General features: G+C 39.5%; 1 protein-coding gene and 1 pseudogene across 1 annotated transcript in view; both read right to left on the bottom strand.

Moving 5' to 3' along the window:
- The window catches only part of Scin (scinderin), a 31,936-nt gene extending 12,093 nt beyond the window's left edge, over nt 1–19,843 (bottom strand). The window contains exons 1-7 of the mRNA XM_042695838.1: nt 19,755–19,843; nt 16,679–16,811; nt 15,982–16,069; nt 14,992–15,208; nt 12,110–12,231; nt 11,229–11,319; nt 56–226 (exon numbers count right to left, since the gene is read on the bottom strand). Coding sequence (XP_042551772.1) covers nt 56–226; nt 11,229–11,319; nt 12,110–12,231; nt 14,992–15,208; nt 15,982–16,069; nt 16,679–16,811; nt 19,755–19,772 — 840 coding nt within the window. The 5' untranslated portion in view covers nt 19,773–19,843. The remainder of the gene's footprint in view (nt 1–55; nt 227–11,228; nt 11,320–12,109; nt 12,232–14,991; nt 15,209–15,981; nt 16,070–16,678; nt 16,812–19,754) is intronic.
- Nucleotides 19,844–20,376: 533 nt separating this feature from the next.
- LOC122121578 lies at nt 20,377–24,099 on the bottom strand (annotated as a pseudogene).
- Between the last annotated feature and the right edge of the window lie 1,469 nt (nt 24,100–25,568).

The following is a 25,568-nucleotide window of genomic DNA, read 5'->3' as shown; positions in this document are numbered from 1 at the left end:
AGCAGTTACTTGCCACCTGTCTGAAGGGCACATTTTACTAGATACATGGCATTACCTCCACAATCCTGGTGATGGATGCCAGGTTTCTCCGTACTTGGAAGAGACGTGTAGGGGGAGCAGGTGCTTGCCCTCCCTTCTTTGATGTTCCATTCTTGTAAATAATGAGTGGTTTGTCTTTGAACAAACTTAGCAGGTGAGTAGGTTCTTTGCCTTGGGAAACTCTGACCTGTGTGGAGGGAAAAGGGAAATAGGAGAAATACAGTCCAGAATGCAGTGAAACAGGTTGACTTTCTAAAAAGTCTTCTCACTTTTCTTTTCTGAAAATAAACAGAAGTACATATAAAATGCCAGGAGCAGAAGAAGAACGATAGCAGAAAGAACAGGTTGGTGGTAGTAATCCAGCACAGTGCCCTTGTTCACAGTAGACATAGTGTCCCTTTCTTTCAGAAAGCAGGAAGATTAACTTTCATCATCTACATCACCAAATCAGAAAAGGCAAAAACAGCAGAATACTGGCATCTATATGATCTTATTTGAAAAATAACTTATAAGAAATGCATATAAAATTATATCAACACATTATGTATAGACACAAAAGATTCTCACATGTTTTGGATCTAGTTTAGATGATTAAGAGATATGTATTCATATACTTCAAAAACTAAGATAATAAAAAAAGATCCTTGGGATGCTGGGGTATTATATAGGAATATGGAGCATCTTTAAAGAAACTCAGCAAGGTAGGGTTTACTTCTGCAGAAGGGTGCACCATTAGCCAGAATCCAGTAAGAAATCTCACAGAACAATCAGGCTGCTCCCTTTTTATTCCTAATGCAGTGGGCCCTGCCCCTCTGCTCAGATTGGCCAGCTCAGGTTCAAAATCTACAATAGGTTGTGGCTTAATTGAAAAGGAAGAGGATGTCTTAATTAGCAGGGATAAATGTAACAGGCTTTCTTAATTAAAGTGTAGTAGGAATGGGATGTAACTAAAATACAATCAACCAGGGCCAACCATTTGGCAAAGGAGGATCTTTTCAGAAAAACAATTCTCAAAAGATTGACAAAAAGGAATAGGTAAGACATTGTTCCTCACAATACTATTACTATATCCCCATTGTGTGAGATGAAGTGTTAAAACTGACAAAAATAAACTAATTATATGTATTTTCTACGCTTCACAATACCTAAAGAAATGGAAATAACGCTGGGCTCTGGTAGCTCACACCTGTAAACCTAGCTTGTTAGGAAGCTGAGATCTGAGGATATAAATTTGAAACCAGATAAATCCAAGAGATTGATTTTTTCCAATTAACCACCCCAAAGGCAGAAGTGGAGGTATTGTTCAAGTGGTAGAACACCAGCCTTGAGAGGAAAAAGCCAAATGAGAGTGTGATACCCTGAGTTCAAGCCCCAGAACTGACTGATTGAAAATAATAGACATGCTTAACGTATGTATTCTCCATATAGTATAAGGACTTTCCAAAGATGAGGAGATTAAAGAAAATAAATAGTAATTTTATTATTTCAATTAAAAATTAGATTAGAATTGTCTATTTCTCACACAAACTATGGGTGAGTTTTTTTACATAAAGAGTTAAAACACTGGGCCAGTCCCTTATTTCTTTCTTTTTCATTTGTTCTGCTCTGTTCTAAAACTAGTCTGTCTTCCTAGAAGGCCCAGGGGACCACTGAAAACAGTTGACTTCATCAGTATGCTTCAACTAGTAGCATTCAAATCAGCTAATTAGGAAAATATCCTCAGTCACAAAGCTTTGGCAGGTGGTGGTAGGGATGGAAAGGTGGTAAGGGAAAATGCTTAGACTGACTAGTGTTTCACATAGTCTTAAAAAAAAGACTTCACTTGCCAATATAAAGGAAAAGGGAACATTGATGAAGGTTGATGCCTTATTGTGCCAGAAGAATAAGACAGAGAAAGGGCACATTAAAGTTTGTTCAATAAGCTCAGTGCATTCTACAAAGGAATGTTTACAACCACAATACAAGACTTTTTTTTTCTAAAGCATTACTGAGAACCACTGCCATCTAGTGTTCACAGTGAACATTACTATTCTATTGCCAATTTAGGGTTCAACTGGCTTCATGGATCAAGTTTGATCAAGGTACATTGCATGCTTATGTAGACATGTCACAATGAAACTTCCTTGTATACTAATTGAAGCTAATAAAATATGAGTAAGAGGAAATGAATAGATTTTACGAAAGATCAGATCTGAGTGTAAATAATCCTTTGTCTTATTTATTAGCATTAACAATTATCAAGTTAAACTTTAAAATTTTATATACAGCTTTAGATTAGACCTGATTATATCTATTAATCATTATCAAGATAGAAAGAAAGTAGTTGAAAGGTCAAAGTAGGTTTTACAGCTGGGTTTTATGTTCTAAAGTACCTGGCTTACTATTCTACTTAATTATTATGCTTGAAGACACAATTATACATTTATGAAGACTTGAAAACAAAGCAAACCCCCCAAATGGTATGCCAATAGACTCTTAGCTCACTTGACATGAGACATGAGGAAATTAAGCTAATGCTTCATGCTGCTGTGTCAGGTTTGAAAGACATTTCCCAGCAGATGGGAGCAGATGTCTTCCCAAAAAGTAGCTAGAGACATGAGAGGAAGATTGCATAGAAACCAATATTAGTATTCCAGTGGAAAATCTAAGGATAGAGAGTCACACCAAGTATGTTATCATACTACAGAGAGTTTGGCCAGAGAGTAAAAACTCAGGCAGCTTAAGGACACAGATTGGAGTATCCCCAGGTTCACAGCAGTGGCAGCTGCTACCGCTGGCTGCCACATCGACAGAGAGAGTTCAGGACAAAGGCATGAGAGATAGTTTGCAAGTGGATTCTACTCACTGCCAGCAAGAGCTGACAAGGAGTGGAAATCTTCATTTGGCTGACCACAGACAGCCGCAGACCATGGACATGAATGGACCGGAAACCAAAGGATAGCTGTGAGTATGCCCAAGACATCCTCACTCCTCTCGGAGCAGCAGTGGGAAGGTAGCCCCTCCCCCACCACCAGAGAAAAACTCCATCTTTGATACTGACCCAGACCCAGTTAGAGCAGCTAGCATAACTCAGGCCTGGGAAGAAGACAATAGGAGACATTCAGCAGGTCAAAAGACTCAGCTCCACCCCTGGGGAGAGTTGTTCCTCCCAAGCAGAGACAGCTCAGTGTAGGCTGGCCCTGGTTGATTGTATTTTAGTTACATACCATTCCTATTAGGCTTTAATTAAGAAATCCTGTTACATATGTTCCTGTTAATTAAGACATCCTCTTCCTATTCAATTAAGCCACAACTTAAATATTACAGAGAAAGAACAGACAACTATTCAAGACAAATCCACGAAATATGATAGATCTATTAAACATCTAGAAGACACCATCAGAAGGCCTAGTTTGAGGATAATGGGGGTAGAGGAGCACCTAGAAACAGAAGTTAATGGTCTAGGAAATTTATTTAACAGGATCCTAGCAGAACTTTCCAAACATGAAAAAAAAACAGAGGCCTATTCAAATACAAAAAGCATTTAGAACCCCAAATAGACCAGACTAGAACAGGACATCCCACAATTATATTGTAATCCACGCAGGATCAATTCAGACCAGGGAAAGGATCCTTAAAGCTGTCAAGGAAAAAAGACCAATCACCTATAAAAGGAAACCAATCAGAATAGCTTCAGATTTCTCAACAGAGTCCATGAAAGCAAGAAGAGCCTGGAATGATGTATGCCATGTCCTAAAGACAAACAATTATCAAACAAGAATACTATACCCAGCAAAACTCTCCTTCATAACAGAAGGTCAAATAAAAACCTTGCATAGCAAGATACTTAAAGATGTCCTGCACATAGAAAACCAACAAGAGCACAATAAAGGCCAAGAAACAGCCCCCAAAGAGAGAATCCAAGAAGCATAGGAAGAACACAGTTGGCATAGCCTCCACAAAGGCAGGTAACATGGCAGGAACTACTAAACACCTCTCAGTCCTAACTCTCAATATTAATGGTCGTAAATCTCCAATTAAGAGATCCTTCTATCTGTTGCCTTCAAGAGACACACCTTGCTCACAAAAACAAACATATTCTGAAAGTGAAAGGCTGGAATAAAATCTACCAAGCAAATGGCCCCCATAAACAGGCAGGAGTTGCAATCCTAATATCAGATAAAATAGACATCAAATTAAAATTAGTGAGAAGACATAAAGAAGGTGATTACATAGTGATTAAGGGATGTCTCCTTCAGGAGGATATCATAATTCTAAAAATATACTCACCAAATAATGGAGCACCCCAATTTATCCAAGAAACACTACTTTCCCTAAAATCACACATAGATCCAAAGACATTAATTGTTGGGGACTTTACCATACCACTATCCCTGCTGGATAGGTCAATCCAGCAAAAACTCAACAGAGAAACCTCAGAACTAAATAACTGAATAGATCAACTAAACTTAACAGACATCTACCGAATATTTCACCCAGCAGCATCAGAATACACATTCTTCTAAGCAGCACATGGAACATTCTCCAAAATAGACAACATTTTAGGTCACAAAGCAAATTTGTCCAAATTTAGAAACATTGAAATTATGCCCTGCATTCTCTGAGAACACATGGAAATAAAATTAGAATTCAACACCAAAAGCCACCAAAAGAAATCCTGTAACACATGGAGGCTGAACAACACACCGTTGAACCACCAGTGGGTCATATAAGAGATGAGAAAGGAAATTCAAATGTTCATGATATTTAACAAAAATGAACAAATAAAGCACCAGCTCCTCTGGGACACAGCAAAGGCAGTACTCAGAGGCATGTTTATAGCTCTGAGTTTCTAAAGCAACAAGTTGGAGAGATCTGAAACAAAAATTTAACAAGTCACTTGAAGCTCCTGAAAAAGAGCAACAAGGTAAACCCCAATCCAGTAGACAGAAAGAAATCATTAAAATTATATCAGAATTAAATGAATTGGAGTCCAAAAAAAATTAGAAAGAATAAACAAAACAAAATTGACAGACCCTTATCAGAAAAAAAGAGAACACATTCTCAGAGATGAGAATGGTAACATCACCACCAAAACAACCAAGATTCCGAACATTATAAGGGAATACTTTTCAAACCTTTATGCTAATATGCTTGAGAATCTGGAAGAAATGAATAAATTTCTAGCAAATATTGACATGCCTAAACTAAATTAAGCTGAGCTAAACCAACTTAATAGACCCATATCAAGCATTGAAATAGAAACAGAAATAAGACACCTCCCACCCAAGAAAAGCCCAGGACCAGATGGATTTACAGCTGAATTCTACAAGGCCTTCGAAGCAGAACTCACACCAATACTCCTCTAATTCTTCAATTTCTTTGATGAACATCCATGCAACATTTCTCAACAAAATTTTGGCCAATCAACTTCAACAACTCATCAAAAAAAATCATACACCACGATCAAACAGGATTCATTTCAGGGATGCAAACCTGGTTCAATATACACAAATCAATTAATATAATTCATCACATCAACAAGAGCAAGGATAAAAATAGATGCAGAGAAAGCATTTGACAAGATCCAACACTCCTTTATGATAAAAGCTCCGGAAAAACTAGGAATTCATGAAACATTCCTCAACATAATAAAGGTTATCTATGACAAACCTACATACAGTCAGCATTATACTTAATGGCAAAAGGCTAAAGCCATTTCATCTAAATTCAGGAATGAGACAAGGATGTCCACTCTCTCCACTTCTCTTCAATTTAGTATTAGAATGCCTAGCAAGAGCAATAAGACAAGATGCAAACATAAAGGGGATCCAAATAGGGAAAGATGAAGTAAAACTCTCCCTCTTTGCAGAAGACATGATCTTGTATTTAAAGAATACCATGGACTCCACTACTAAGTTACCTGAGCTGATTCAAAACTTTGGCAAAGTAGAAGGGTATAAAATTAACCCTCAAAAATCCATGGCTTTCCTTTATGCCAATAATGAGAAGAGCATGGCTAAAATCAGGAAAGCAACTCCTCCACAAAAAATAAAATACCTAGGAGTTAACTAAAGAAGTGAAGGACCTCTATGACAAAAACTTTAAAAACCTGAAACAGGAAATTAAAGCAGAACTAAGGAAGAGGAAAAAACCTCTCATGCTCCTGGATTGGGAGGATTAACATCGTGAAAATGGCAATACTTCCAAAGGTTATCTACAAATTCAATATGATACCTATCAATATCCCAACCTCATTTTTCATGGAAATAGAAGAAGCAATCCAAAAATTTGTATGGAACAATAAAGATCCTGAATAGCAAAAACGATCCTTAACAGAAAGAACAGCACTGGAGGAATATCAATTCCAAACTTCAAACTCTACTACAAAGCCATAGTAATAAAAACAGCTTGGTACTGGCACAAGAAGAGACCTGAGGACCAAAGGAATAGAACTAAAGACCCAGAAATGAGTACACAGACCTATAGCCACCTAATCTTCCATAAGAGAGCTAAAAAAATAGAACGGAAGAAAGACAGCCTCTTCAGTAAATGGTGCTGGAAAAATTGGTTAAACACCTGTAGAAAACTAAAGCTAGATCCCCAAATATCACCCTGAACCAGAATCAACTCCAAATGGATCAAAGACCTCGGAGTCAAAGCAGACACTCTGAAAACATTACAGGAAGGAATATGAGAAACTCTAGGTCTCCTTGCCACAGGCTGAAATTTTCTTAATAGAGACCCAGAAACACAACAAATCAAAGAAGGGTTGGACAAATGGGATTATGAAGTTGCAGAGTTTCTGCATGGCAAAGGACATAGCTAGCAAGATCAACAGAAAGCCCATAGACTGGGAGAAGATCTTCACTAGCCATACAACAGACGAGGGTCTCATATCTAAAAGATACTTAGAACTCAAAAACTAAATCCCTCAACAACAAATCCTCAAAGTAACAACCGCTATTTATAAGTGGGATAAAGACTTAAAGGGAGATTTCTTTGAAGAGGAAATAAGAATGGCCAATAGACACATGAAGAAATGCTCAACCTCTCTAGCCATAAAAGAAATGCAAATCAAAACAACATTGAGATTCCACCTCACCCCAGGTAGAATGGCTATAGTCAAGAAATCTAGTAACAACAGACTCTGGAGGGGATATGGCCAAAAGGGAACCCTACTACTGCATTATTGGTGGAACTGTAAACTTGTTCAACTACTCTGGAAAGCAGTATGGAGGTTCCTCAAAAGACTCCACACAGAGCTCCCTGGGACCCAGAAATCCCACTTCTGGGCATTTACCCAAAGGATAACAACAACAACAAAAAAGCTATACTAAAGCTACCAGCACAGCTATGTTTATTGCAGCATTATTCATCATAGCTAAGATATGGAACCAACCCAGATGCCCCTCAGTAGATGAATGGATCAAGAAAATGTGAGTTAGATACACACACACACACACACACACACACACACACACACACACACACACACACACACACACACACTGGAAATCTATGCCTCCATCAGAAAGAATGACATTGCCCCATTTGTTAGGAAATGGAAAGACTTGGGAAAAAATTATATTAAGTGAAGTAAGCCAGACTCAAAGAAACATAGATCCCATGGTTTCCCTTATCTGCTATAACTAGTATATGTCTAGGACAAGCAGAAATCAAAAGCTATGTACATAAGACCATATAACCTGATCCTAAGCGAAATGAACCCCAAGATAGAGACACAAGAGGTTTTATCTTTTTTGCTATTCTTTTTATTGTACTTATATGTGATTTTTTGTTTCTTTTGTATGTTCTTCCCCCATGGTACAATCCCTGTTTTCACTATATTTGATTCTGCTGCCCTGCATCTTGTAAATACATTTTTCTACGTAATGCATATTTATGCACAAAAAATACATTTTCTAATTTGGGGAGGGGAGGGGAAATAACAAAATGCTTAAATAAGGATACTGGATGACCCATTGTAAAAGGATGGTAGGGGAAAAATAAAGGAGGGTGTAACAAGGCTTGATAGGAAATGGACTCATTACCTTGATCATGTAATTGCAACCCCTCCATTCAGTATCTTTATAATAAATATATATATATATATAAAGAAAAAAGTAGCTAGAAAAATTTTCCAGGCAGCTGCACAAATGTCTCCAGCTGTAAAGAGAGAGGGAGAATGGAAAAGGTACAAAGTAATTGCAAGTTAGCTATAGAGACAAAGAACAAGCAAGTGTTACTTGGGTTAGTAAGAAATAGACACAGGGCTGGGAAGGTGGCTCAGTGGTAGAGCACTTGCCTTGCATGCCTGAGGCCCTGGGTTCGATTCCTCAGAACCACATAAGCAAAAAGAAAAAAGCCGGAAGTGGCTTGTGGCTCAAGTGGTAGAGTGCTACCTTGAGCTGAAGAGCTGAGGGATAGTGCCCAGGCCCAGAGTTCAGGCCCTATGACCCGGACTCAAAATAAATAAATAAATAAAATAGACACATTTCAGTTACAGAATAATGAATTAAATAATCAAAGACCAAGAATTTCCTGTGAATACCAGTAAGAGTCCTGACAAAAAGTAGCAGATATTTTTTTACCACTTGAGCCACAGCTCTACTACCAGAGTTTTAGTATTTTATTGGTGATAAGAGTCTCATAACTTTCCTGCCTGGGCTGGCTTCCAGCAATGATTCTCAGATCTCAGCCTCCTGACTAGCTAGGATTATAAGTGTGAGCCACTGGCACCCAACTTATATAGTAACTATGTTTATGACAAATATGCCAATATTATCTCTTCCCATCCCCTTCTCTCCCTTCCACTCCTGTCCCATTTTCTTCTCCCCCATATATTCACACACAAATAATCTCTCCAATCTCTTTTGTTTTGCATCTCTTCTCTCTCTCCTTTTTCTCCTTTCCTTTTTCAGCACATCCCCTCCCCACCCCCAACCTCCTATTTCTATCCTTCTCTTCCCCCTCTCTGCCATTTCCACTCCACTTTCTTTCAATCAAGATTTTGGTACCTAAAAAAGAAAAATATGGAAACATGCTCTCTTTTTTCTGAGTTGATTTGTCTGTACAAAATAATACATGAAGCGTTATGATTTGAGAGTGTGTAAAATACCGTTCAATTTTTTTACCTACTAAATAGAATTACTCATCTGTGTTTGCTCCATACTGCTATATTTATTTCCTATCCCTTCTGCACCAAATCATAAACACATATGAATTTATTATCTTACAGTTCTGGAGGTTATAAGTCTGAAATGAGTTATTAGGCTAATTCAGTTGCTAGACCAAAATCAAGCTGTTGTAGAACTGAATTAGAGGTTCTGGTGATGAATTCTTTCCTTGTTAGTTCCCAGCTTCTAGAGGTTGTCCGTATTACTTGGTTGGGGGCACCTTTCTCAAAGCTAGCAACAGCAGCTGAGTTTTCCCATAATACACCCCTCTCCCTCTGCCTTGCTCCCTGGTTTACAACTGACAATCCTGGCAATGACAGTGTACTACCCAGTAATCCCAGACAATCTCTTAAGGACAGCTAATGAGTGTGATTCCATCTTTAACCTTAACTCTCTTTCATCCTATAGCATGACATGTTGGCAGGTTCTCAGGATTAGAATCTATATGTGCTGGGGCATTCGTCTGTCCATTTCAATTGCTTAACAACAGCTGGAAATAGTAACCATTTATTTGTTTGTTTGTGCCCGCCCTGGGCCTTAAACTTGGGGCCTAGATGCTGTACCTGAGCTTTGTGTCACGGCTAGCGCTCTACCACTTGAACTACAGCTCCACCTCTGGCTTTTTGGTGGTTAATCAGAAATAACTATCTCATGGGGTTTTCTTTCCCTGGCTGACTTCAAACGGCAATTCTTAGATATTACCCTCTTGAGTAGCTAGAATTATAAGCATGAGACACCACTGGTGCCCAGCTAGTAGTAAAAGTTTTAATGACAAATGATTGTCATGGTATATGGTGTGATTCTAAAGGGAAAAATTATTCGAAGCTCTTAAGTTAGCTAATATTTTTACATTTTTATTTTGTTTTTGTGCCCTTTCTTATCCAGAATCTGAGACAACTAATATGGTATGAAACCAGGGATATTTAAATTCAAACATGAAAATAGTTAAGGCAAGAAAATGTCAAATTCCCACCCCAACACGGGAGGAAAGAAATAGCTAGAAATTGAGATAGCAGCGCTTGGTATGGTGATGCACACCCATAATCCCAGCATTTGGAAGCTGAGGCAGGAAGATCACAAATTCAAGGCCAGTCTGGGTTACATAGAGTGACATATTATACTATTTGTAAAGAAATGGAAAGACCTGGGGAAAATTATATTAAGTGAAGTAAGTTAGGCCCCAAGAGACAGAGGATGAATGTTTTCCCTTCTATGTGGAAGCTAGATTTAGCTTATAAACTTTTAAGTAAATACATTGGGTAGTACGCAAGTGTGTACGAAGGTCTTAACTGAAATACTGTAGATTCAAAGGAGACCTCAATTAGCGTAATTTGTTAGAAAAGCAAAGTCAAAGTTCAGCAAAGTAAAACACCAGGACAGAGATACACAAAAGGGGTAGACTGGGGTCAAAGGGAAAAGGGTAGAGAAGAGGGCAAGAATTCAGTAAAGAATCCAGTGTAGCCAAGCACAGGTAGCTCATGCCTATAATCCTAACTATTTAAGAAGCTGAGATGTAAGGATGGTGTTTCAAAGCCAAACTGGTCAGGAAAGTCCATGAGATTCTTATCTGCACTTTAACATCAAAAAGCTGGAAGTGGGGCTGTGGCTCAAGTGGTAGAGGGCTAGTCTTGAATACAGCAAGTTCAGAGACAGCGCCCAGGCTCTGAGTTCAAGCCCCAGGACTGGAACAAAAAATAAATAAATAAAAATAATTTAATGTGCATCCTACAAAATTAAGAAGAGCGAATGAAGGGCAATATGGGGAGGGAGGAATAAGAATGTTGAAAGGGGAGACATTGATCAAGAAGCACTGCATTCATTAACTGCTTTGTTAAAATGCTAACTCCTTCCCCCTGTTCATCACCTCTACAATAAGTTAAAAAAAGTGACAGCTCCTTTGTACAACTACTTAAAGATAAAAAACAAACAAATAAATGGAAAGGAAAGGAAAAGTAAGGAGATAAGAAGAGAAAAAAAATTGAGCTAGCAAAATGTGGACGTGTAGTTAGTGGGGGGTTAAAGTACGGGAACCTGCACAGCCTGGCCTCCCAGGGACCGATCCAACTGAACAGTGAGGAATGCAGACGTGGTCAGTTCATCTCTTGTGGCATTGGCTCCTTGCCTAGAGGAAGAATAGGAAAGTCAATGAGCTTGTACTCGTGTTTTAAGATTTTCTCACATAAGCATTTCAAAAAGAGACTTACGTTAGGAAAGGTCAAGACAACACCAACTTAAACTTGGGAAGAGGAAAGAATATTGAACCAGGCTAGAATCAGCCTCTGAGACACGGTGAGGAGATCCAGAGCTAAGCATTGAAATTAGGTCTAATAATGACATCAATACTGCCTCTTCCCATCCCCTTTTCTCCCTCCCCATCCTGTCCTGTCTCCTTCTTCCTAACCTCTCACACGCACAGATACACACACACGCGCACACACACACTCAAACTCTTTCCCATCCCTTTTCTTCCTCTTCTCCTTTATCTCCCCTTCTTTCTCTTTTCCTTTTCTCCCCCCTTCCTATTTCTATCCTTTTCTTCCCCTTCTCTGCTCCTTGCTTGCCACAGCACTAACACAGAGTCCTGAATTCTTTTGCTCAGTTTTTCTAAAAGCATCTGTGGTAGTCATTTTAGTCTCTCTTACTAAACAAAAAATAAGTAAATAAAATTAGGACTTAGCTCCTTACCTAACTTTGCTAAGTAATAATCATTTCTGTCTGACTCTAAGATGGAACTGCTCATTTTAGAACAACCAATCCTGTAATAAAAATGATCTAAGTAGTACATGCATGCTACACAAGTCTCACTCCGGCGATTATAGGATGATTCTACCCCAGACTGCATGCATTTTAGTGACTGGCAACATAACCTAGGCCCTGTGAAATTTGAACTCTTGTGGGAGAGGTAAACTCACCAAGTGTAGATGATCTGTCCTCGGGAATAAGTGTAGAGGATAATGTAGCAGTCACCGCCATAGAATTCACCATAAGAATTTTGGTCAATTTGGACCCTACCATTGTTTTCCACACGCCAAATCTGAAAGAAATAGAGCAGACATGCAATATTAACATTTCCTTACCAGAATACTACTTCTCATAGGCCTAACAACTTTTAGTGTAGATGTATGCTTAAACAACTGCCAAGTAATTTTTGGAACTTGTTTGCAAATCAAGTAAAGGAAGAAGATTGACCAATCTGACAACTTGTTGACTTCTTAAGTGCCTCTGTTTTTTGGTTTTGGTTTTGGTTCATTTCCTTCTCCATTATTTACCTCAGTTCTGTGTTGATAAATAAATATCTATGATTTGATCAGCTGGCAAAGAAAGCATGACATTCTGGTGACATAAAAGACTGCAGGGCTGGGAAGATGGCTCAGTGGTAGAGTGCTTGCCTTGCATGCATGAGGCCCTGGGTTTGATTCCTCAGCACCACATAAGCAGAAAAAGCCAGAAGTGGTGCTATGGCTCAAGTGGTAGAGAGTGCTAGCCTTGAGCTGAAGAGCTGAGGGTCAGCGCTCAGGCGAAGGAAGGAAGGAAGGAAGGAAGGAAGGAAGGAAGGGAGGAAGGGAGGAAGGGAGGAAGGGAGGAAGGAAGGAAGGAAAGAAGGAAGGAAGGAAGGAAGGAAGGAAGGAAGGAAGGAAGGAAGGAAGGAAGGAAGGAAGGAAGGGAGAAAGAAAGAAAGAGAGAGAGAAAGAAAGAGAGAAAGAAAGTGCAATATTTAGTGCAGAAATATATGTTTGTATGTAAAATAGTTGCATCACTTGTGTAATTTTTTTCTTCTCTGTGCTTTAAGACATGAGAGGCTGTTTTTCTAAGATGAGGAGCTGATAGATCTTGACAATAATAGCATAGCACCCAAGGAACTCAGTGTTTGTGTCCTGCTCATGACTCATGTTGAATCCAAATTCCCAATGTGATTTCTCAGAGGTGGGGGGCCTTTGAGAGGAGAGTAAGCCATAAGGATGAATATAGACCTCTGATTCCTTATAAAAAGAGATCCTAGAGCGCTATCTAACCCCCCCCCCCACCCTAGGAGAATAGGAGCTAAAAACAACTGCCTGTGAACCAAGAAAAGACGCCAAGAAAATACTGAATCCAAAATGCTTGTTGTTTAAGCCCCCAGTGTTGATTATTTTTGTTATAGCAGCCAGAGACAGATGTTAACAGCCTGACTACTGCTCTCAAAAGGAGCCATCTAGGTATAAACCTGAAAAGCAATGATGAGATTAAAAACAGCCACGCCATCTCTCCTGCTACTTCCCTCCTTATCTTTATCACTGACTGAAAACGGAGAGATGAGAGTTGTAGATCAAAGAAGAGAGTGACCCGTGGTAAAAACCCTGTTGAACTCAGGTCCTGGGAGGAGCTGGGCATCACTCAGCCACGAGATACACAGTGGGCACTGGGAAGAGCGCAGTGTTTTCTTGAAAGGAGTCTGAAGCCCAGCCTCATCAAGCCTAAGAACCGAAAGATAGCCACTGGGTATCAGCAGTGCCACAGGAGGACATTCTAAGAAGCTGTGGCCTGAGATGGAAATGGCGCCTGAGACCGGGCTAAGGCTGGTGTAGCAAGTTCCCACCAGCCATGTTGCTTATGCTGCGCTTCAGAGGGGCCATTGTCTGAGCAGGAGACAGCCCAAGCCCCACAAGCTAGCGCCCCTTTCATGAAGCCATGAGGGTCATCTGCAGTCTTCTCCCTTACCCTCTCCCACTCCCCTGCCCTGTGTAACTTAGATTCACTCTTGATTTCCTGGAAAACATGAAGAATTAGACTCCAAATTTCCGTACTAGATGGTTTGGTGCCAGCCTTGTAGTTGAACCCTATGAATGCAGGCCTGAAATAGCTCATGCTTGTCCTGGAGGGACTTGTCAGTGGTCTGGGAGCAATCTGTAAGTCAATCAACAAATCTGTGGCACTTCTGAGGGAAAACAGGTGATAATTGTCACTTGGGAGTTGAGCACTGAGGAAAGTCAAGGGAAGGCTTCTCAGAAAAGGAGCAGCGTGTGATTTAGACTGAGTTGCAGAGGAAAGAAGGGATGAATGTCAGTCAGATGGTGGAGGGAGGCGTGGGGAACCTTAGTCAGATGGTGAGGGGAGGAGTCAGCCCTCAAGGCTCTGGGTGAAGCAAGAAGAGAGCAAGAGTCGGTCACTAAGGTCCAGTCAACAATGGATGTCTTTAGGAAGACTGGAGAGCCATGAAAGTATTTTGGAAAGGAAATGACATCCTCCAGTTCTGGTTAAGTTAGACCATCGAAGTGCGGACTGAGTATGAAAAGATAAAAGTTATGATGATTAGGACTATGTTAATCTCAAATCATCAACAAACTGAATTCAAATGCTCTAAACACACCTGGTTTTAACCCATGCACATGCTCAGTTTACTTTCACGGATGCGTGCAGTGTGTGGAGGAAAAGAAAAAAATGATGCTAATTGGTACATTCATAGCAACAGCTTCATTAGACAACCCCAGATTCAGGCTGCTGGGAGAATGAGCTATTGTAGACCAGGAGCCAAGATGGCTCCATGCCATGTCTCCAATAATGAAGGGATCTTGCACAGAGCACCTCCCTTCTCAGGATCTAGATGTGCAGGGTATAAAGTGGGTAGCTATGATCAGACAGCATCTCACCCAGCTTTACCTTCCACGACTTAATAATATACAACTTGGGACCATCTTCATTGCTAAGTAAAAGTCATCCTTTGGAATATTTGCTATTTCCCTAAGTTATATTCCCACCCATCCTGGCATAAATGAGCTCCATAAAAAAAAAAAAAAAAAACAGGCATGTCAAATACCTCCACTTTGCCTGAACCGTCATCCACCATGCTATGCTTGGCTGCCATCTGCGGGGACGTGTGCAATTTTGAGGCATCGAATGAAATCTGTCGTATTTGAGCCACTTTCTCGGTGACATAAACTTTCCCGAATCCTTCACTCTGATCTTTATCTTTCCAATCCCGAAAGAACTGTTTGAACATGGGTGTTTCACCTCCTTCTGGAAGAACCTGAATCTGAAATATTAAATCATAATAAATAGGATAATAAGAGGATCCAGGAAAGACATTAGTAGTGGAGAAAGAACTAAAGACATGAAAATATTGCCCTCGCTTTTCTGTGATTACAAATGTAAATTTAGCAGCAAGTAAAGATAAATAACCCACTTAGGCTTTTGTCACAACTAAAGCAGCCACCACTGACCATGAAATGTCAGAGAATATGTTCCTTTCATATGTTACCCCTGTAGACAAATAAGTTTGTCTACACTGAATTCATCAGACACCTGTGAGTTGGAAAGAATTACTTCATTATGGTGCTCTTTGTGGAAGGACAGGAGAAAATGAAGATAGTAAATGAAGGTGAGAGTTTCAAAAAGGAAAAAAAAGTAATTAGCCAGTGTCTTAATGATCTCAATGAAGACAAATATTATCTGGGAATTAGCCAGCTAACATCACACAACTTACTCTAAGGAATATATGGTTCAATCAACTGTGGTTTGGTATCTTGAAGAAATGGCTGCAGAAGAAATGGGCTCTGACTGACCATGCAGCCTTATAGAAGGTCTGATCTCCAGACAAATGAGCTAGGATTGTGCATGCTCATATGGAGAGTAACCACACATACACACACACACACACACACACACACACACACACACAGATTGTATTGGAGCAAACTTTTCATGAGTTCTATGAAGATGCCATGATTCCCGTGTGTGTGTGTGTGTGTGTGTGTGTGTGTGTGTGTGTGTGTGTGTGTGTGTTAGCCCATTCATTTTCGTACATACTTGGGTATGGGTGGAATAGTTCATTTGCTGTAGAAAGTCTTCTGCTGTCTTCATTGCAGCCTTCCTCTCCTGGGGATTAGCATCTTTACCTAAAAGTTAAAGATACACAAACTTTCAGAGAGAGAAGCCATATGATGAAATATTTGAGCTGAGCCCCAGCATCTCACATTTGTCATCTTGCCACTCAGGAGGCCAAGATCTGAGGATCAATATTCAAAGCCAACCCAGGCAGAAAAGTTTACAAGATCTCATCTTTTATTAATCAGCAAAATGCTGGACTGGAGACGTGGCTTAAGTGCAGAGTGCCAGCCATGTGCAAGAAAAGGGGGAGCTCAAGGCTCTGAGTTCAAGCCCCAGTACCAGCAAAACAAAACAAATATATGCACTCCAAAAAGGAAACAGGATCATAATTTAAATATAGCAACATAAAAATGGAAAATATTACTAATAAATTAAGTGTGATAAATAACAATAATGGACAGTAGTCTTTGATATTGCCCAAATACTTTCTTTATGTCTATAGTCTCTGGTAAATGATGCAAATAAGAAGAATATGGTTGCATTTTTAGGCGAGATATTTATAGATCATATCTTAAAAATTAGGCTTTTCTTTTAAATAAAAATAAACACTCTCTTTACCCTACCAAGAAATACCCACCAATCTGAAATGCAGCAACAATATCAATGACATCATTTACCTTTCCATACAAAAATTTGTTTTGCAGCACCATGGTCCAAAATAAAGCATTCTTCAGAAAGCAGCATAGCCATGGAGAAGGGGTTTTCCTCAGCCACCACTGTCACGCTCATGGATCCACTTGCATCTGAAACCTAACAAAATCCGTGAGCTATATCATTGCGCTTTGGGAACAGTAGATGTTCTAAAATTACACTGTGGAGATTACTACCCAATTCTATAATGGTATTCATTGCAATCTAAGTCCAAGAATGTGATTTTTATAATATATACCCATACCTCAACAACACAATTTTAAAGCAAACAGACAAAGCATCCATGAGCCAAGCTCATTCACCTTTGGGGGGAAATGAACTATTAACTAAAATGTAATTAACATTGTTATTAAAATATCTGAAAATAGGGGCTGGGAAAGGTGGCTCAGTGGTAGAGCGCTTGCCTTGCATGCCTGAGGCCCTGGGTTCGATTCCTCAGCACCACATAAGCAAAAAGAAAAAAGCTGGAAGTGGCGCTGTGGCTCAAGGGGTAGAGCGCTAGCCTTGTGCTGAAGAGCTGAGGGACAGCGCCCAGGCACAGAATTCAGACCCCACGACCGGACCCCAAAAAAAAATTTGAAAATAATGGCCCTAATTACAAGGCTTACAGTTTGGTGAGGTGCTCACACATGGTGAGTTTCACCTCATCATTTCTGCTAAAGTTGAGAGCAACTTTGACGATGGGTGATAACAGCACATCCATGTATACACAAAATCTGGAGTGTGACTATTCACCCAGATAATTGTTCCAGATAAACCTCTTGTGTGACAGGCACTATAGGAAGGAAGACATTGGTATTGTATTTTATGCTTATAGGTATTTTTCAATGTTGGCCTTGTAACTTAACTCTATATGGTGAAACTTATCAAAGTAAATTTCTTGGTCACATTTGGAAGAACCTTTAAAAAAATTTCAGGTGATCTAAACAAAGTTGAAAGGGATATTTGTTTGCCAACTAAAATACATTGATTTTCAAAAGTCAGCTTGTCGGTTAACATGTTGGCTGAGCACTTGATTCTAGGACTTTCCTAAATCATGATGGAGGTTTTCAGCACAATGACAAGTTACGCATTAAAAAACAAGAAAACAAAAAGCACCCTGGTGATTCTTCAAATCTTTTTTCATTACCTTTAAATAGTTCTACAAAGGAGTGTCAATTCAACATATCAGTTTATGAGTATATTCCATCACTCCTCCATCATTCTTTGAGTCTTTTATTTTTTGTTAAGGCCTGGAAGGTACATTTTAATTTTTAAAAAGAATTAACATTTTCTTGAGGGTTGATACCCTTTTAGAGCATTCTAAAAATCTGAAGGACAGGAGAAGGGAAAAAATAATTTGTTTAAATAGGGATACAGGTGGATCCATTGCAACAATGAGATGTACAAGTCGTTATGTGGAAAAACAAACTTTTACAACTTTGGTGGGGGAGGGGTTGGGAGGGGTGCGGTAGGGTGGGAAGGGATGGGAAGGGGAAACAAAGGAGGAGGCTACAATGCTTGATAAGAAATGTATTTGAGTCTTTTTTTAACCCTCAAATTACCTTGAAACATTTTCTATTTTAGACTGGGCAATATGTTATAGTTCCACTAGAGGGAGCCAAAATTCAGGATTAACACTTTCCCATTCCAAAGTATTTCTTTAATCCAAAACAGTTTTGATTGATGATTTGAAGTAAACAATATTTTAGGCTGTTTTAGAGATAATAATAAAACCACAAGATACTTAAATAAAACTATATATTTCATGTATATTTCATGTTAAAATTATCAGTATTTACCGGAAAAGACAGCCATGTTTTCCTTTGCAATCTAGGAAGAAAAGAACACTTCCCCATTTATAAATGGGAAGTTAGGTTACACAAGTTTCTATTTCTAACTCAAGCTTCATTTAAAACTATAAGGGTGTCGGTTATAAAGCCTCTGAAAGAGCAACAAATACCATCTGCTCCCAATCACTTGCTTACAAAGTTGTAAGGGAGGAACAATTGAAGAATTCCATTCTAGCAGTCTCCTTAACTTGCATACCTTGTGGGTTTTGTTACCCTTACCAGCAATTAAAAATAAAATCCTAAGCTGGGCAATGGTGGCTCATGCCTGTAATCCTAGCTACTCAGGAGAATGAGATCTCAGAATCATGATGGGAAGCCAGCCTGGGCAAGAAGTCTTTGAGACTCTTATCTCCAATTAACCACCAGAAAACCAGAACTGGAGCTATGGCTCAAAGTGGTAGAGCACTAGTCTTGAGCAGAAAAGTTCAAGCTTGAGGACCAGCACTAAGAACATTTAAATAAAATAATAAAATCATATAGTTGGAGAAACCTTATTCAGTTCTGTCTCTTTCTAACACTCTCTCTTTCCTCCCTTCTTCCATTTCCCTCTCTCTTCCTTCCCCTCCCTTCCTCTCTGTCTGTGTCTGTCTCCCTCTCTCCTACTTTTCCTCTCTCCCTCTCTCTTTTTTTCCCTCCTTCCCTCTCTAGTCATGGTCATGGCCTGTCAACTTCACAAGGCCAGTCCAGACCATATTGCTACACACGGACACACAGACTGGTTTTACCTTGCTTTACCCTGATTGGTATGAGAGCTTACCACACTGTCACACATACACACACACACACACACACACACACACACACACACACACACACACACACACACACAATGCCTTTATTTTGGCAAAGGAAATATTTTAAAGAAGGCAAAGATTGTTATCATCATAACAAGAAATTACAAGAAAAAGCTTACGTTTTATACTGTTTGTTCACTACAATAGATCAAAACACATTATTGCCAACTAGTAGAGTTAACAGTACATAGTTGTATGTAAGTCATGTCCATAACTTCATTTAGCTCTTTTGAATGAGATAACAAAAAATGTTTTTAATCAATTCAGAAGAACAAAGAAATGGATTCTACCTGCACACTTCTCTATTATGCACTAACGAGAGCTATGCACCACAGCAAAGGCCATCCTTCCAATATAGCCTCCCGGACCACAGCCTATCCTGCAGAAATGCCCCAAGCCCTTCGTAGCCCACTTACCATGTACAGCTTTGCCATCTTCCTGTTCGTTATATCTGCTATGGTATCATCATCACTGTCTCCATCTGGAAGCTGTGGCTTTCTCCCTAAAACCTGGGCAGGGGGGAGGGGGTTAGGATGGTGGAAGCAAGTGTCAAAAATGTCCTGTCCTTAAAGGATAAAGAACTTTTAACAAATAGTAAACCATTTTACATTTATATGGCCACCAATTATAAGACACAATTAAAACTGCAAGGCTCTTTCTTATTAATAGGTGGGCCTTTACCCATGCATCACATCAGCCAATGGCAAAGCTGATGGCATTACCAATGGCACCAGCTCTGCCGTCCCCGTGAATTTTCAAGAAGGCCAGACCCCAAATGTGGAACTTTAGGCATCCATCTTTTTCTTTAAGATACAAGGAATTAATTTAAATGAGTCATTTGGATCAACAACACCATTATTTCATCTGTGTCCTCTGGTTCTAGAATTAATCCATAGTTTTCAATCAATCAGTATCACAAAGACTTGGACTAAAATGACTATTTTGAGGACAAAACATTATCATTATAGAATAGATGAAGTACAAGTTGTTGTTTTTTTTTCACAAATAGGCCTATTGTCACTATTAAAACTCTGAATGTTAAATGGATTCTTGGACTGGTGGTTCAGATCCATCAATTCACTCAACTTTAGCACCAGTCTCGTCCCCAGTAGCTTTCCCCGAACTGCCCCCTTCACCATGAAGCTCCATGAGTTCTCCCAATTCCAACTGGGGCTTCATCAGCATTTTTACTTTTCCAACAAAGACATCATGAAGTGGATAAATAGACTGGTAAGCTTTGTCTATGTCTTTCCCAAGGCTGACTGGAATCAGTTTGTCTGCACTTCTCAGATCATGATTTCCATCATCTTCTGGATCAAGCAGATCGGCTGATGCTGAGCCTAGGAAGTCTTGCAGGTCTGACGGTTATGTTTTTTAGTAAAACCAACACAGAACAGACAAAGCAAATAACCTTCGATAGTCTTGACATCAGCATGAGCTTCAATCGTGGTCTGCCACTTTTTGACCATGGAGCACATTTTGCTCAGTAATATTGATGCCATGGAAGTTGGTTAGGCAGCTCTTTTTCTCTGAACATCCTCAGTTATTAGCTTGAATTTTTTTTTAATGCGACTTCATCATTCTGCAGATCAGCGTCAGATACCCAACCCTTGAGGCCATCAAATGTGATATTGGGTCCTTGAGTCCTCGTGACTAGTGTTTTCCTAATATATCTCGTATTGAATATGGTCAGTGCTTCTTTCTTAGAAAATGGACCCATCTTCTTAGCTCCCTTTTGTAAGGCACTTGTTCTTGCCAACCACTATGGTGATGGTCAGAGAGCCAAAAGGAGAAGTACAAGTTTTTAATGATCATAAGCATGTTTGCTTTCCTGCTGCGTCTTCGGCACTTAGAGCAAGGCATTCGACAAGGTAACTGCTCTACAAGTATTTGTCAAATGAATGAATGAAGTTATCTATTTTGCGCATGTGTGATGAGACCCAAAAACTTCAAATACATTGTTTAGTAGAAAGTACATTTGAATATACTTTTGAACTTTTTATATTAAAATCATAAAACTTCTGTAAGTAGTTCAGCTAATTTATTAAGCTAAATGACACAACTCTCACAGAATACTAAGGATGAAAGTATAAGGTTAACAGTGTAATTAATGTGATTGTTTGTGGTGATGGTACGAGGGTTTGAATTCAGGATCTCATCCTTGCAAAGCAGATGCTCTACCACATGAGCTGCTCCGCCACCCCCTTTTAGTGTTACTTATTTTCAAGAGAGGGTCTTGCTTCATGCCTGGTCCAGCCTGGACTACAGTCCTCCTATATGTGTGTTCCTGTTTTGCAGGGATGACAGAATGTCACTGCACACAAACATTTAAAGATGGAGGTTCATGAGCTTTTTATGCCCAAGTTGGTTTTAGACCTCTTTCCTTTAGTCCTTTCTAATGGCTAGGATTATAGGCTTGCGCCATTATATCTGAACAATAATGTGATTTTTATAAAAATATAAATTCAACTAGAGAATAAAAGGAGAAAGGTATTTCTTGAGATCCAATGAATATTTAAGAACAGTGAACTCCTTGCAGAATCTTTTTTTATATTCCAATGTCCTGAATATGGTGCTGAATATTAAACAATAATAAACCTCATAAACATACATAATCTAATCCTTTTGTGGGTACATGTTCAGTCTGAAGTTTGGAAATGCACAAGAAAACTTATTCTTAGAACTTGCTTGCTGGTCCCTCCCCCACAATATAACCCCTGCTTTCACTGTATTTGATGTCAGTATAATTTGTTGAGGGGAAGGGGAAAAACAAATCGTTTAAATAGGGATACAGGTGGACCCATTGCAACAATGAGATGTATAAGTCGTTATGTTGAAAACGAACTTTACAACTTTGGAGGCGGGGAAAGGATTGGGTGGGGGGGCGGGGGGAGGATGGGAAGGGATGGGAAGGGGAAACAAAGGAGGAGGCTACAATGCTTGATAAGAAATGTACTCATTATCTTGCCCATGTAATTGTAACCCCTCTGTACAGTATTTTCACAATAAAAATAAAAAATAAAAAAAAGAACTTGCTTGCTGGGACATCATTTTTGTTTACATGGTGATCAAGAAAATCTCATAATTATCATACATGATTAGTGATTGTAAGGTTTTTCCTTTTGGCTAAAAGTAGGATCATACCAAAAATGAAAATACTTGAAATCAAAAAGCTTTTTTCTTTTCTCTTCCTTCTTTTTCTTCTTTATTTCTTCCCTCTTCCTTCCTTCCTCTCTTTCTTTTTCTTTTTTGTGCAGGTCTTGGGGCTTGAATTCAGGGCTTGGGTGTTGTCTCTGAGCTTCTCTGCTCAAAGATAGCCCTCTACCACCTAAGTCATGGCTCCATTTCCAGAGCTGTCTCATGGGCTTTCCTGCCCATGAAACATTAGAACTGCAATCCCATATCTTAGCCTCCTGAGAAGGATTACAAACCCAAGCCACCAGCACCTGGCCTTTTCCCCCCTGAGTTTTGTAATTGGTAGGTGTATGTATGTCTTTATAAGAGCCACCAAAAAAAATTCCATATATATCCTTTTGTACTCTGCTCCAACCAAGACAGTCATTTGGATTAAAGGTTTCAGGTTAAGGGCATACCTAGTAGTAGATATCTCCCAGTGGACCAATCAAGTGTGGGACTTGGGGCACCTCTAACTTTTAATTTTCTGACAATTCTCACATTAGCCAGATATCTTAATTAGTCTCCCAATGGACTATAGCACAGATGGGAATTGAACCAAACCAATAAACTTTGCTTATTGAAAACAGGCTTAAACCCACAGTAGAAAAAAGCTAGTGTGTTGTCTTATATCTCTAAGGATCATTTTAAAATTCAGTTCAACAACTAAGCATTTACCAAGTACCTCACTGGGGAATATAAATGTGTTTCTGACTACCCTCCCCAACCCTTAAGGATTTCATACGCTTACTTAAAAGAATAATTGTGGGGCTGGGAAGGTGGCTCAGTGGTAGAGCACTTGCCTTGCATGCATGAGGCCCTGGGTTCGATTCCTCAGCACCACATAAGCAAAAAAAAAAAAAAAGCTGTGGCGCTGTGGCTCTAGTGGTAGAGTGCTAGCCTTGAGCTGAAGAGCTGAGGGATAGTGCCCAGGCCTAGAGTTCAGGCCCCACGACCAGACCCCCCCCCCAAAAAAAAGAATAATTGTATTCATTTTATCAACATTTTGATCTTTTAAGTAGATTATTGATATAGTTCTTTTACTTTACAGGTAAGGTTCATGCCTAAATTTGAAACATTTTTATTTTAGGTTGCCCATCTGATTAACATTTCCTTCTTGTAATCCTTGTGTATGATATTTGTCAGAAATGACAAATATTTTCACAACGTAAAAAGATATGAAAACAAAACAGCTTTATTTCGAGTGTTCATAAAAATTTCATCAATTGTTCCATCCAAGACCTGTTATTTAAGCCTTTAATTGTTTACTGTAATTTTCTATTTAAAGGTATCACATCTTTTAACATGTTCAAACTCAAACTTCTTTTTCTTCCTTTTGTGCTAGTATTGGGACTTGAACTCTTGCTTGGCTTTTCAGCGCAAAGCTGACACTCTACCACTTGAACCACATTTCCACTTTCAACATTTTGCTGGTTAGTTTGAGATAGATATGAGTCTCACAGACTTTCCCGTGTAAGATGGCTTTGAACCTTTATCTCCTCATACCTCAGCCCCCGGAGTAACTAGGATTATCGCCCTGAGCCACCAGTGCCCCAAGCCAAACTTACTTTCTACAAAACTGGCCATTCTCAATTTTCTAATTGTGTCAATATACTATTTCCCTATTTACCCGGACTTACATCAGTTTTGAATACTTCTTCTCACTTCAAATATCCTATCCACATATTCATTCATCTCTACTTTTTATGATATTGGCTTGAGCCTCAGATTCTTGTCCCATTCATCATGCAGACCTTAGTGAAGATCCTGCATCTCCTGCCATGGGTTCTAATTTCTCCTGTCCTAATTTCTCTGCTGCCTTCAATCCCACCTCATCTTTACATGCTAGAATGTGTCTGCCCCTTGGCTGGAAGGCCCTTAATTCACGTTGCTCCTATATTTAAGAATATGACTCTAGACCAAGGAAATCCTACCAGTACAATAATGTGCATGCACCTAGAGGAAGTTATGCTCAGAGAAATAAATCAGACACAGAAAAGTACTAAATGATATCACTCATGTGGAATCTACCATGGTTGAGCTCATAGGAACAAGGAGCAGAGAGAGGTACCCAGGGACTGGGACCTATTGGAAATGAGATGCTGGTCAGAGTTCAATGCTTCAGCTATAAGATGAATATGTTCCAGAAACTTACTAAACACATTGTAAATATAGCAATAATACTGTATTATAGACTTGAAACTTAAGAGATGAAACTTAATTCACAGCACATACACATAGATACAGCACCTAAGTGGAGTGATAGACACCTTACTTAACTTGATAGCAAAAACCATGTCATAATATATATGGCTATGCCAGTGGTTTGTCCCTATAATCCTAGCTTCACAGGAGGCTGAGATCTGAGAACTGCAGTGTGAAGCCAGCTCAGGCAGGAAAGTCCCTGAGACTCTTATCTCCACTTAACCACCAGAAAGCTGGAATTGGAGCTGTGGCTCCAAGTGTTAGAGCACTAGCTTTGTGCAAAAGAGCTCAGAGACAGTACCTAGGCCCTGAGTTCAAGCCTCAGGAGCAACACCAAAAAAAAAAAAAAAATCACTTTGTATACCTTCAATATATATACAAGTTGTACTTGCCAATTATGCTTCGATGGATTTGAAAAAAATTTAAGTTAAAGATTTTTTAATGTATGTTTGTATCTGCAGCAGTGGCTCTTAAACTTCAATGTGCCCAAGCCATACGTGGGTCATACAATACAAGAGAGGTACTCAACTATTGGCTTGTAGGAACAGATTTAGTGTGAGGCCTAAAACTCTATAGTCTAGGTGATTCTGAACTGCATGCTGGTTACACAGAACCAGACCTCCTCTGCATGGTCTCAAGAGTCTTCCAGAAGCTTAGGTCATCCACTGCTGTTTCTTAGCCTTTCTCCCCCAGGATCCTTCTTCAGTCAGCTGCAGCTCTCTGTGAGCCCTGGGGAGCCACATCCCTTTCTTCCCCTGGGCTTTCACTAATGCTGGATGTAACTTCTACCTGGGGTGACTAGGTATAGCAGAAGCAAAACTGAGCAGTTATTCCCTGGCTGGCTCAACTGT

Source organism: Dipodomys spectabilis, unplaced genomic scaffold (assembly GCF_019054845.1).
Source record: "Dipodomys spectabilis isolate Male_0828 unplaced genomic scaffold, ASM1905484v1 ptg000190l, whole genome shotgun sequence".
In the NCBI taxonomy this organism is placed as follows: domain Eukaryota; kingdom Metazoa; phylum Chordata; class Mammalia; order Rodentia; family Heteromyidae; genus Dipodomys; species Dipodomys spectabilis.
The sequence above is the reverse complement of the archived record's forward strand: the minus strand, read 5'-3'. Positions and strand labels throughout refer to the sequence as shown.